Below are 14,943 nucleotides of genomic sequence, written 5' to 3' on the forward strand. Positions count from 1 at the left end.
GCTTCGTATGTATATAAGACACTTGTGGACGTTTCGTTTGAGGCCCGGCCTCCTCTTCGTGTCATTATGGACTGGTAACTTTCTATTAAGTAAAGCAATGTATTCGTACGTTAGGATTTATACGTTATAAGTACGGCGACGAAAGTTCCTCATGGGTATCATCGTGGCCTTTCGGTCCCAATCGACTTATTCGCTGCGAAGTCGTATTGTTTGTATATTATCAGCTTTAGTGGCTTACTCTGCTTCTGTGAGAATGCGTGTTGATATTGTGGCGCGCTAACACCGCGGGTTTGTTTTGCTCAAACGACATTTCTCAGTGCCAAAGTGAGCCATAAAGCTGCCGCTCCTATGAATCCTACGTCTTCAGTAAATTTCTTAAATGGTTACAGACTGCTCTGTGAACTAGTAGACTGGTTTTACCTCTGAAACGTTTTTTAAATCACTGAAAGTAATTTATAGTTCGACATAGTGCGTTTCAGACAATCATGCTGATCGTGCTATCTTCAATGTTTTTGTTACGACAGTAATTGTTAAACTTTTGTACCGAACCCTCTCTTGATAGATACAATAGGCCGAGCACTAGCGGTGCGATGGTTCGCACCTCTTTAATACTTTAGGTAAGGTTAGAGTGACGATAGTCTTGAATTTATTAGTTAGGCTGGCAGATGGTTGTTGTTGGCTTTACGGAAAGTTCTAGAGGCGCTGGCCATATATATGTTTTCGGCCCGGTTCGTAGGATTTTCATTTTTTTTTTCCCACGTCTCGACGTTAAAAATTCGCGAGAGCAGGGTAGTGATATGAAAATTATTTTAACTTGATATTATTGTAAGTGTACAATTAGGTTAGTTTGCTTACGGTTTTTGTAGTGTTTTGTTAAATCGTACATTTTAACACATTTAATGTTTTTTTTTTTAAATATGTCACGCAATTAACTCTTTACACACGATATGAATATTGAACATCTTTGTGAAATTTTCGACATTTTGGACCATTTTTGAACTAATTAATTATTCGTTTTTATACATTGCACTTATAAAATGTATTTCATTAACACATGGTTAATATTATTTTATGCATAAATATAAATAAATAAAAAAATAAAGCGCGCGACTATTCATTTTCGCGCTTTTTATCGATGATTTTGAAATAATTTAAAGAAGTTCACATAAAGGACAATCGAAAACGATTAGTACGCGCTTTATAAAGTGAACATATTTTCACTTTCAATATTGACTTATTCTCTATGTATTATGATTATTACTTTGCTTTAGTATATACAATTTTTTTTTGTTATTCGTACGGATATGATTATGGACGCAATAATATGGATTTTGTTAAGAAGTTAGTCGCAGGACTAATGTTCATTCGTGAAAATAATAATCTCATTGACTAGTGTCCGTTCAAGAATAGACTGTGTATTTTGATAATAACATCAAGACCTACGATGACAGTTTGCCCGTATTGGGCTTTTAACATAAAAATAACCACAAAATAGTTCCTCATAGTACCTACTAATAGAAAATTTGCATTTTCTTTATTATTATATTATATTTTTATTGCAGTAAGTTAGAGATGTACTGGCGATAGTTATGGTAATGTCGAAAACGAAAGCCTGGCTAGAAATGTTATTTTTTTAAGCTGACTGGTTTTCGCATAGATTATAATGTTATATATAAGGGGGCAGTTTTTTTTTTTCTGGTCAGGCTTTAAAAAGGTTGATGTTTTATCAAGCACATGGTCAGCAGAATCGTACGTTTGAAGGCTTTAATTGTGTGCGGAATGTGCCTTGCTATGTACATATACATATATAATGTATAAATAATATTAGGTTTATACTCGAATTAGTTGCAAGAAATATTTTTTTGTGAGAAATATTATTGTAGGAATATAGTGTTCTTATAAAGTAGCGGTACACGAGGAGGTTATATTTATCGTGTTAAAGGTTCGCAGTTTATCTTCCACTAGGAGTATAATGTACATAATAGGAACTAGATCGTAGATGTAATGTCATCTTTTTTTTTATAAACAAGTTTTTTTTTCTAGTAATTGTTTAATGTTTCATAACTGGAGAGTGACGAATTCTCGAATGTTGTACCTGCATTTAATTTTTTTTTTTTTTGTTAATCTTGACATAAATAATAAAGATAATAATGATTTAGTTATTTAAAAGTAACATTGGTTTCATACGGTGTTTAATGGAAAAATAACTTTTACATAAGGGAAAGTCAGTAAGTGTAATCTTATAATAATAGTAAGAAATGACAGCTTTATACAAATATTCGGTAGGACAGATCGAGATAATGAAAGCTATGCACATTATTTGTGACAAGGCACATTTCCACCACTGCCAAATGGAAAATAGTAATAAGGAAAAAAAAAATAGTAACTTTCGTTTGTATATTTTATAAATAATTGGAAGTATAAGTCATGTTATAGTATAATTTTTATTACTTTTTCTTTGTATAGTATCCTTATGTAAGGTGGAACATCTAACCGTCGTCCGCGGGTTGGGTTTATTGACAAATTTAAAATTTTGTATATCGATTAGTTAAATATGTACTTCGGGAATTAGACCGACTCCCGCAACCCGCAGTAGACGGTTGCTCTACGCCGCTACAGAGAGTGCAGGATGCAAAATAGATTCCGCCTAACATTAATATTGCACTTTGCAATCTTTGAAGCGACGTTTAAAATTACAAAAACACATGTGTACTTACCACGCCTGATTTTTTTTTGGGATACTATTATTATGAGAAGAAAAGTTTTTGGTTTTTGTTCCTTAATTATGTGTATCAAAACCTTAAGATAATCATTAAATATGATAATAAAACATTGGTCGGATAGTGCAGAGCTCAGAAACAGATGGCTTTAGATTGTGATTTTTATACTTTTTTGGTATATTGGGGGGATGATCAAATTGATCAGATTCTGTGATTTTTGTACCTTTGTGGTACTTTTGGGGTGCTGCTTCTTAGTATCTGCACTGTTTGCCAAAAAAAAAAATAATTACGATTTTTATTTACATTTATTTCCCCTTATAACCTAAGAACCTTGAGTACTGTTATTTTTTTTTTCTAAAAGCAAATATGTTAGGTTATTTTATTTTGATTAATATAGTTCCAAAAGTATAAGTCTAAAACTTCTTACAAAAAAACTTTTAAAATGTTAAATTAAAAACTGGAAAGTTTATGAAATTAATCAACGCATTTTCAGAAATGGTAGTTACAAGAAAAAATAAAGTTATTACTTTAAAAAAAGTGGAATAAATACTACCTGAATATTGATCACATATAAAGTTTAAAAAATATATCAAATTTATTTCTAAATATAGATTGAAAATAAAGTAAATACATTACAATAAATGTTTATCTTGTATACATTTAACTTCATGCAGTTGGAAATTCATTTAAAGTACATTGTTTTGAAAAGTAGTACTACTGAACAATATTCACTATGTGTAATATCAACTATCAAAACAAACACGCGTGACACATGGAAGTTCACGTGCATCACTATGATAAACACTTTGGCCGTATGACGAACGATCATTCTGTCCATGTTTAAAAATGGAACGCATCGCCATACATCTGTCAAAACAATAGTGAAGTTAGTTAGTGAGTGAAGTGCGTGCGAGTGTTTGTTGTGATGGCCCTCAGGTCTGTGATGTCGTGTAAAATACCAATGGTTGTTATATTAGGAGCTACGGGAACGGGAAAGACTAAGTTAGGTGTGGAGTTAGCTCAAAAATTTGGTTCAGAAATAATAAGTGCCGATTCGATGCAAGTAAGTATTCCTAACCTCAAAATATTTGCTTATCTGAAAAATACGAGTTTTACTTCACTTGTTGAGGGCCAAATAGGCTAAATAATAATAGTTTTTATAATTGTTAAGTAAATAAAGCTATAAAGATTAGACGATACTTTTAAATACTCCAAAACAGTAGTTACTAAAACTTAACCTCACTAAGTAACCTGTTGATTTATTTCTTGACACAAAACTAGATGAAAATTTTTATGAAAAATAATTAAAAATAAATTAATAAAAAGCTAAAAAGTTGATTAATATATTATTGATCGTAATTGTTAAATGTAATATTTTATTTTTATTTATACCTACCGAGGCATATTATTCTAAAGTCATCATTTACCTATTAATACGATTTTATATTATAGATTAAATAAAATGCTGCTTAAATTTGAATTGGATGATTCCATTTAAAGAGATCCTAAAAATGTAAATAATACATTAAACTACTTCAGATGTATAATTATAAATTATTAAAAATATATTTTACATTTTAATTATTATTCACAAGTGCTATAAGAGCACTTATTTATTTATAGTATTCCTACAATAATACATTTTGAGCTCCCTCGGATATACCAGACACTGTTTATAATAAAACAACTTTTTCGGAATTTTATCGTGGTTTATTAGGTATTTGCATGCCGGATGTTGCCGTTACTTTACAGCAACTAAGAAAAACACTCCTTTCTTTACCATGACAAAGTTGTTTCATTATAATGAGTGAAATTCGTGTAAATACTAGAATACTATGTCTGAGACTGTCGATAACCAGTCTGTACTCGTACAAACTTAGTATTGCAAAATTTAAGAATTATTAAAACATAATTACAGATATGTAAGTATATTACCAGAAGAAGCAGATGGTCCAGAGTAATTGTACAGCCTTCTCAAATAATATAACTGATTTTTTTATTCCAAGTATTTACTTTGACAAGATAAAATAAATTAGTATAACAGAAACATTATTATTTATTATAATTTTGAATAAACAGTTTTATTCGGGCTTTTGATTGCCTAAGCTAATTTTTCAAACATCACGCATTTCTTCTGCTTAAATTATATCTGATTCCTTATGACTCACATCTGTAGTCCTGTGATTACTTAGTAAAGCCAGGACGTGGTCCTATGCTGAGAGTGTTTAGATCTGTTCCAATTTCATATTTATTAATAAACTTTAATATGTTTATTAGGAAGACATACAGTTTCAACATATATTAAAATTTTAATTAAAATGACATACGTTACCAATGAAGTCTTCACATACAATTGAAACAAATAATAAAAATATGAATATATTTTCTTTTAATATGATTAGTGTGGCAAATAAGCATACGGCTCACCTCATGGTAAGCAGCTACCATAGCTTATAGACACTTGCAACACCAGAAGCATTGTAAGTCAATTACCCTATCCCTGATCCTCCGCAGAAGCTCTGGCCACCTTACTCACCAACAGGAACACAACACTGCTTGAAAGCAGTATTATTTTGCTGTGATCTTCTGTAAGGTCGAGGCCCTACCCCAGTCAGACTGCTCCATATTTTGAGCAGGAAATTTCCTGCTGTGCCCTACCTCAGTTGACAGTTATGTAATGAATAAATTAATTCCTAATTTTTTACTTATTCGGAATCATAATTGATATAATGATCATAATCAATTCATATGATAAGATTTGTTTGTTTAACTTCTGTTTGTTGTAGTAAAACTATCTTGTAGCTGAATCAGAATACATTGAAATGGATTATTTAAGTTTTTTAGGGCCTATTGAAACGAAGTTCCTTACGGCAGGCATGACATTTGGCTGGGCGACGGAACTGAAAAAAATGTGATACTAAAACTGTAAGAAAAATATATAACGGAAGTGACATAATATCAGTCACACGACTATAATATGACGTTTATAAAACTAAAATATTACTAGTAAACTTTTTTAAAATTATTTTTGTAATTTTATACTGTCCACAAAAACATATAAAGCCATATGTTTTTTTATTTCACTTAATAGTTTGAATTATTATTATTATTATTATTTTGTTTCATTTGTTTTATTTTATGGTATTTGTTATTTTCTACAATACTAAATTTTCTAAATACTTATATGTACTTAATTAAAAACCAACAAAATTAAAAAAATCAAGAACTAGAAAATATATAAAAAATTCAATTTTTTTGTCAAATTGTGTTGCTTCTATACTACCCGAAGGAACTTCGTTCCTACCTGGTGTCCCATGACACCACATAATTTTTATTTGTTTCTTTTTTGTGGTATGAAGTTTATCCTGCACATAAGTTACGGATAAACTTCAACAGCAGGAGGTAGAGATTAGGCAATTTGGACCTGTTGAGACTCAATTAAGAAACTATAACATTTAGATTCATAATTGCGAATAGAAATATGCCATAAATAGATTGGAATTTGATAGTGAAGGAACATAAACTATCGACTGTTAATTAGTTTTAAAGGCAACCCGTGAAATAGGCCCTTAATCTCTTAATTTTTATTAAACTAAATCTTCTGTTAGTATGTGTTTACTAAAATCTTCTTAAAATGCTTAACTAATTTTGATGAGTGCGTGTATTATCTGTATAATGAGGTTTCTGAATGGTTAAAATTCATTAGTGATGCTCTGTTGGTACTTGATATTGGGTCGACAAAACGATCAACTTCTGATGTTTTAAGGCTAATTAACAAGTATCCATGGTAACAGTTTACCATAAGGCAGAACGCGTAGTTGTTTGCAACCCTAATCGTGTAAAAATTGCACATTCTGTACAGCACTGTAACGGCCTCTGGAAATATCCCAGCTGGCCAAAGTTCTTCTCTGAGTTGACCACTATCTATTTCCACTGCGGGTTTACCCATAATTATTGCAGAGTTTCTACAGAGAGATGCGGTCTGGCAGTTAAATATTCAGCTGTGCTAGTACACGCTACGTCCTACGGTCATTTCAGATTATGTAATATACTGGATTAGTGCATCGTGTTATGCGTAACACTGTAAACAATACTATTATCGTTTGTGGCAAAAAATGCGTTGCTACAAGTAAGTAATAAAAACAATTCAAGAAGATTTTTAACTTGCATAAATCTTGCAAAAAGGTCTATTTTGTTTAACAAATCTTTGCCTTACACTTTACAGCGCGTTCATTTCTTTCTTCACAAACGCATTTGATTCTATTGGCAAACATTAAGAGCTGGTCAAACCGGTTGTGAATAACGCTATTATACAAATAACGCTATCAAACAAATTGAAGTTAATGATATATTATTCGTCTTTTATCATCGAATTCCACTGTATTGATGTGATATTTTTATTTAAAAATGTGTATTTAAAAATTTTAGTTTATTAATGAAGAAGAGAAACATATTCTAATAACCTATTCTACCTTCTGCTGTTCGTAAGTATATTCGTAACGTATGTGCAAAATAAACTTTTTTAGCAAACGGTGAAACCGGCCCTAAGCCATTTACGATATTCACTCTTATACCGTACCTGCGCAGCTTGCATTTTATTTTTTCATTCGAAAAACAAATGTACCGCACCGCCATTAGGCAATATCTTTTCGTTCGTAACATTTAAATTCATTCACCGATTACTTTTTATTTCTATGGAAATGGGTTGCGATTAATGAGTTAAATTAATTTTATCATTATTTTATATATAAATTAAGTTTTGCTTAGTGTATTCGGGTTTATAAATTTATGAAATAAAAATAAAAATTGGAACGCTAATTGTGTTTTGGTGTTGATAGTAATTAATTACGAAGTGAAGCTTTGTTTGATATGTCATTTACTAATTAGACAATTAAAATGTCATTAATATTGTTGGTAATTTACATTATTTTTAAATATATATAATATAATTGATATTAGTGTAAATAAATCTTAGTACACAAAGTATTTTGTTAAATGATTATGTTAAATAAGAATAACATTTTAAATAAATTTGTTTTGAAACAAGAGATGCATTCAGCTTGTATCATCCACTGCTGGGCATAGGCTTCTTTCTCCACATAGGAGTAGGATTGGAGCTTAATCCACAACGCTGCTTCACTGCGGGTTGGCGGATATGTTCCCTACTATGAGTAACGATTGCTATCAGGTATTTATGACAACAACCGGGATCGATGGCTTAACGTGCTCTCCGAGGTACCGGAAATAATATTTGTACAAATACAATCCATCCCGAGCGGGGTTCGAACCCACTAACCCATGCATCGGTGTTTTAGGCGACTATTCGCACCACTACACTAGAGCGGTTGTTAAAACAAATGATTTCAACCATTGAAAGTATTTTTTTTTTTTTTGGTTAATTTACCTTAATATTTACTTAAATTTCGATAAAATGGAAATCGCAACCCTGTAACCAAAAACATACAAATATTGTTCGTGTATGTTTACAAACATAAGTACAAAGCTCCTTTTTTGAAGTATATTATAATAGATTTGTATTAAAAATAAAATACTTTTTTCTTAAAGTAATTTTTTTATTTGTCTATGATGTAATCATTGATATATAAAAAACCCTAGATGCACAATCAGCGTCTCAAAACCGTCCGGCAAAAGAGCGCACATTGTGTGCTCATTTCAATCAAAGAGTATCGGGTCGCTCGTGTCACTGCACGTGTAAAAAAACGAAACTAATGTGCTTCCTATTGTATTATTTTTAATTAATAGTTTTTATTTTACTTCTATAAATAATTATGTAATAAACATAATATTATGTAAATAAATGGTGGTAACTATTACACAATTATCCGATTTATTATTCAATAGATAATCCCAAATTCCCAATATTCACAGAAATAAAATAATTACCAGAAACTGGATACTATTACTGTACTTGTACATATTGTTTTAATCGTGAAATTATAACTTGTAAGTATTTTTTGTAAGTAACTTGTAAGTTTTAATATAACTAGTTATTTAGTTTCGATAACCTATTATTATAAAATTGTAAATATATTTTTTTAGAACACACAATATATAGAAATTTTAAAAACTTAAAATACTAAGTTAATGTATAAAAAAATATAAAGTGTAAAACTATACTCGACTCACTTCATGCCTTGTCCTACCGGCAAACTTCGGTCATATTTTTTTTTTTGTTTTATGTACACTGCTTTGTAAATACAACTTTAAGTCATGTGCGTAAGGTTGAATTTCCAAAAAAGTATCTCTATATCATGACCATAAGTCCTTTTGTTTATTCGGAGCATATTCGGCGACACTTTTATGCGTTACTTTTGTATGAGACTGTGCATCTAGGGTTTTTTATACATCAATGGATGTAATGGTCAATTTTGTAGCATCTCAATTTAAACTATAATTTAAATTTTATTATATTTCGCTAAAAATCTCGATTTTAAAGATTGGATTATCAAGTTATAAATAGAAACAGATTATGATTATGAAGTTTGATGGTTAAATAGAAAAATATATCAATCTTTTATCCACAGGATACCGTTATATTGAAGCTTCATCGGCAAACGATGAACAATTTTAATAACTAAATCACTTCAGGTTTTCAGCCTGTAATATCCCACTACTAGGCATAGGCCTCTTTCCTCATGTAGGAGAACGATCAGAGCTTAATCCACCACGCTGCTCCAATGCGGGTTGGCGGATATATTCCCTGCTATGAGTAACGATCGCAATCAGGCGTAGAAGATAACAACCGGGACCGACGGCTTAACGTGCTCTCCGAGGCACGGTGGGGAGACCCACAAGGACTGCACAAACACCCGGACCACGGCAAACACCTGTATGGCCAATACAAATGTTTGACATGTGCGGAGATCAAACCCGCAACCGCCAGCGCAACATGCAAAATCCATGGCTGTGACCGTTGCGCCAACGCGGCGTCAAATAATAATATAATTAAAGTTCATTTAATAACTAATAATATAATTAAAGATGAAAGTTCATTTAATAACTATTATTGTTGATTGATTATTTAAAAAAATACAAATAGAATGTTTATATAAAATGAATACGTAAGGAAATGGCTTAAAGTATGACGAACTCTTTGTAGTATATATAATATATACGTTTTTATAAGAATACATACATTGCCTTCTGAAAATGTCATCTGCGCATAAAGTTGCCATTTCCGAAGTTGATGAAGCCGGACAAAAGCTTTCAAAATTACAGTCAGAAAACATTCCGAGAGAAAAGAGCTAAAAATAAAATTTTAATTAAAATTATTATGCTTCTGGTTTTTTTCTTGAAACAAAGTCTCCTGATTTCACAATAACTTTTTTTAAATGCCCTTTTGTTTCTTGCACGTCCAACAAAGTTTAACACATCCGGGACGACTCGGATAAATAGGAATTCTATCCGGATAAAGTGCAACTTGCATACGTGTTTCACTGTCTAAAATTATCCAGAGCATATTACAGCACAATTATAGGCAAACTACCTGACCCGGCCACGCGTTGGTTTGGCTGTAATAATAGTTTTAGAAAATACTACCTTAAAATTTGAACTTTAAAGAAATAATGAAATAATTAAAAAATATATCGCGGACTATATATGTATCACGTAGTCAGCTGTGTGACTATGGCGTGTAGTGAGTTCACGTCATTTTTTGGCGCGAACTTGTGGAGGCCTATGTCCAACAGTGGACTGCGATAGGCTGAAGTGATGATAATGATTATGATCACGAAGTCGGAATTCCTTAGGAAACATCATCATTACATTATGTTTCTGGAAGCTAGGAAGCGTTTTGCCTTAGGGAAGTACTGTATACGGGACGGTTGGATCCACACCATTGCAGCAGATGGGTCTAAACATCGAGTGGAGAGCATGTCGAACCGTGAAACGGTTCCAGTTAGTGTCTCCTTAAAAAGAAGCAATTGTAAAAAGACAGTGGCATTACGATCAAAGCGCGTAGTAAAAAAAAATTTCCTCTAATAATATTTATACTTTTTTTTAATGTAGCCACTTTTGTGGTAGTTTTTATTTATTTATATTAATTTATGCTGTTTAATTAGCTTCATTTATGACCTGTCATGACACTTGGTAATTGTTGACCTGAATTATTTCCTGTGTGACGTTTAGTTAAAGCTTGTTTGTTTTATGCATCTGATGTTATTACGAGTATATATAAATATATTGTTTGTGTTGATTTTAGTGTGGTTAAAGACCATATGAATTTGTGCATGACAGGTATTACGTTATTTCTGACAGCTATTTTTTTGTTTAACCCTTTGTTTACTTGATACGTTATTATAGTTATTATATTATTTTTATTTCATGGCAACTGTCGCGTGAGTGTTCCCATTGCATAAGTTATTTATTACGTTGCTTATATTCAGGTTACAATAATTACAATTATTTGGTATACAATTATATTTTTATATATACCTTTATATTTTTTCTATTCATTCTTTATTAACTTATATACTTACATATATATTATATTTATTAATATTCTGTAAGTATGTCTGCAAATATAGATGATTATGTCGCTTTTCTTTCCATTTATTATATCTTATATGACCACTTGTCTTGTGATGCGTTGAGCAGTAAAGACAGCTTTCGTAGTGTTTCTATGCTTAGCGAAACCATTAATTCGAACTTCCCTAGTAACTTACAAAACTATAATGCTATTTATAATATCGCTCAAAGTATTCCTGCATACTCCTGATATGTTATCTTCATTCAATAGCGATAAAATTCATGCTTGCCTTCAACTTTCTATTCGCTAGAATAGAAAATATATTTAGATCGTGTAGGTGGCGGGGTAGCGATATATCTCCGCTCGCATATTCCTTTCTCAATCATTAGTACAATGTAATATATATGTATTTATGTATCAGTATGTATTGTAAGTGCATATTGTCGTATAAATTAATATATATATATATATATATTTATTTATTTATATATAATTTCATATATTTATATATGTATTAACAAGTAAATGTGGCGTACATATGTAATTATCATTAAAATAGTTTCGGGTGTACCCGGCATATATCTTGACACGAGATATTTATATATAGAGATGTAATATTATAATTAGTTAAGTAGTAAAAAGTGTAGAATATTATGAAAACTAAAAACCTTATTTTCAGCGTACCTAATAGTTTATTCTATCATTTATCACACTAAATTATAAATAAATAAATGTATATTGTAATTTATAACTACTTTTTGTTTAATTTTATTTCTGTTCTGTTGTTTTTTTTCTTTTTACTACGTAAAATTGTATGATTATATGTATGCAAGAAGTAATAAATAAATAAATAAATAAATATTTACAACTAACACTTTCGTATTTAATGCTTTTATATTATGGTAACAGCTGACTGGTAAAGCTACATATAATTTTATTTTTTCTAATAACACACACACAGCCTATCGCAGTCCACTGCTGGACATAGGCCTCCATAAATCCGCGCCAAAAATGGCTTGAACTTATGTGTTTTACCCATAGTCACCACGCTGGGCAGGCGGGTTGGTGACCGCAGGGTTGGCTTTGTCGCACCGAAAATGCTGTTGCCCGTCTTTGGCCTGTGTATTTGGGAAGCCAGCAGTTGGATAGTTATCCCGCCATCGGTCGGCTTTTTAAGTTCTAAGGTGGTAGTGAAAATGTCTTATCCCTTAGTCGCCTCTTACGACACCCACGGGAAGAGAGGGGGTTGGCTATATTCCGTGTCGCCGTAACCACACAGCCTTCAAATAACATCTATATATATAATACATATATAAATAAATATATATATAACACTCGGAGTGGGAATCGAACCAACAACCCCGGCGCAGAAAGCAGGGTCACTACAAACTGCACCAACGGGCTATAGTTTGCTTTTAAAAAATCTTAGGTATATATAAAATTCTCCTCTCGTGTTAGTTAAAATACTCCTCCGAAACGACTGGACCGATTTTTATGAAACTTTGTTTGCATATCAGGTAGGTCTGAGAATCGAGCAACATCTATTTTTCACACCCTTAAGTTATAAGTGGGTGGGGGGGGGGGGGTTTAAGTGGGTTAATGACACATAATATGGCAAAACAACGTTTGCGGAGTCAGCTAGTAATTTTATATATTTATGATTTATAACACAGCTAGTATATATGTAACATTTTTGTGTAAATATCGACTCTATAATTCATAACACCTAATCGATTCTAGAAACGCGTGAATTATCGAAATCGCTTAAAGGGCCTTATCACAAGGGATCATAGGAATACACACAAATACAAATTACACATGAATTCAATGTCACAGGTGCAACTTATGTGTGTGTGTGTGTGTGTGTGTGTCTGAGTGATAAGTTTAATTGAAATCTGCATAATTGAGTATCGTCTGTGAAGTAAACAGAATAACAATTTCACCCGCATAGTGTCCGAGTTTGTCTACCGGTTATATAATGCTCTTTGCCGGATAGCCTTCGCTCAGGTCGCTGCCGCCACAGTACATGCGAGACTGACAGATTAATAGGCGACGTATGAGAATTATATTAAAGCCGATACTTTTTTATTATTATTGTTATATTTCTTAAATCTTTTTAGATGGTAATAATTTTTATTTCTAATAGGGTGTTTTTTAAATTCTAATTTAAAATTCATTTTTATCCTGATTGGCGGTTTTTTAGTTTTTTTCATGGCAATTACTATATAAATGATTTTTCGTAAATTCTTCAAAAAAATCATATAACCTTGCAGCAGTTAATGATTTAAATCGAATAAGAATCGCTATTACAATATGTAGATTTTCGTTTTTTGATTCATTCATATTTATGTCGTGCTTAATATGTTATCAACAACAATCACAATAGTTTTTATCTATCATTTAATAGTTAGTAGGCAGACAGAGTTGTTACATACCCGTCGAAACGATCCTATCAGAATTTCCTCGTGACGATATGCTACGTACTATGCATGTTATTATAATGGCAGTTAATGAAGCAAACATTTAGTGAGACTATGTGAATATATCACGACTTTTCCAAATTTACGCTCGGCTACAAATCCTGGCTATTAACACGAAAGTGTTACTTGGCCTGGACTTGTCTTTTAGAATAAATTAGAGCGCGTGCAGTTATGTTGAAATTTGAACGGTGGTTAAAAAATACGATTTATGAGTTTTTTCGTAGGTCGTTCTGTTGATTCCTTTCGTGTGGTGGTTTAATCAAATATTTCTGATTTGAAGAATAGAAAAATATATATTTATTACATGATAAAATTATTTTAGTGAATTAAAAATAATACCATCTTGCCGAATTTAAAAAAAGAATAAACTAACAATACGTAAAATGTAAAACGTAATTTGTTTATGACATAGTAATTCTAAATTAACCTTTAAGAGTTTATCTCCGTTCGTTCGTTTAAGTTGATCGTTCTATTTACTACATTACTGTCGACCAATTATTTTGTTTTATTAAGTAAACAAAGTATACCTCCTCTGATATCACTAAACTAAAATTCAATATAATAAATAAATATCCATCTGCAAACGAAATTGAAACCAATCGACCTTGACATTACAAATTTAAACATAGGAAAAGTTGTATTCCACACCGAAACACAAATAACTATACTATTGTGTGATAGTGACAATTAATCTTCGCGTTTTACGTATACGGTATAATTTCGGCAAGTGGCCGGCAGGTCTTGTTTGCATTCCGGCGCGAGTTCGTCGTCTCCTTCAAGGTCCCGCCACCTCGTCGTGCCTCCGTTCGACCAAATGCGGTGAGTGTACCGCATGAGCCAAGGTTGTGGATTCTGTCTCTTGGCTTTTTTTGTTACAATTCCTTATTTATACACCCCGTGTCAATACTCGTAGCCAAGTGGATGGTACTCTATCTTTTGTATGTATTTTAAAACATATTAACACTGCTAAAAAATTGACGATTTCCATCTGTTGGACGAATTTAGCAAGAAAATGTACGTCATCAGTCTCAGTCCGAATCATGTTTAATTTAATTAAGATTATCCAATGATAGAATTTTCTTAACTTGCAATGAAAATACCTACGTTATGTACAGCTAGTCATTTAAATTGTATCAATTAAAATATTATATAGACATGTAAATCAGCTGAATTTCTTTTTTTTTTTTAATGTTACTAGTTCAGCAAACAAGTGTACGGCTCACCTGATGGTAAGCGATTACCGTAGCTTATAGAC

General features: G+C 31.7%; 1 protein-coding gene across 1 annotated transcript in view; it reads left to right on the plus strand.

Moving 5' to 3' along the window:
- Window positions 1–3,553: 3,553 nt before the first annotated feature.
- The window catches only part of LOC123659823, a gene marked incomplete at its 3' end in the record, with an annotated part of 130,229 nt that continues 118,839 nt past the window's right edge, over window positions 3,554–14,943 (plus strand). The window contains exon 1 of the mRNA XM_045594993.1: window positions 3,554–3,783. Within this exon, the coding sequence (XP_045450949.1) occupies window positions 3,646–3,783 (138 nt within the window). The remainder of the gene's footprint in view (window positions 3,784–14,943) is intronic.

The sequence above is a fragment of the Melitaea cinxia genome, chromosome 14 (assembly GCF_905220565.1).
Source record: "Melitaea cinxia chromosome 14, ilMelCinx1.1, whole genome shotgun sequence".
Classification (NCBI taxonomy): Eukaryota; Metazoa; Arthropoda; class Insecta; order Lepidoptera; family Nymphalidae; genus Melitaea; species Melitaea cinxia.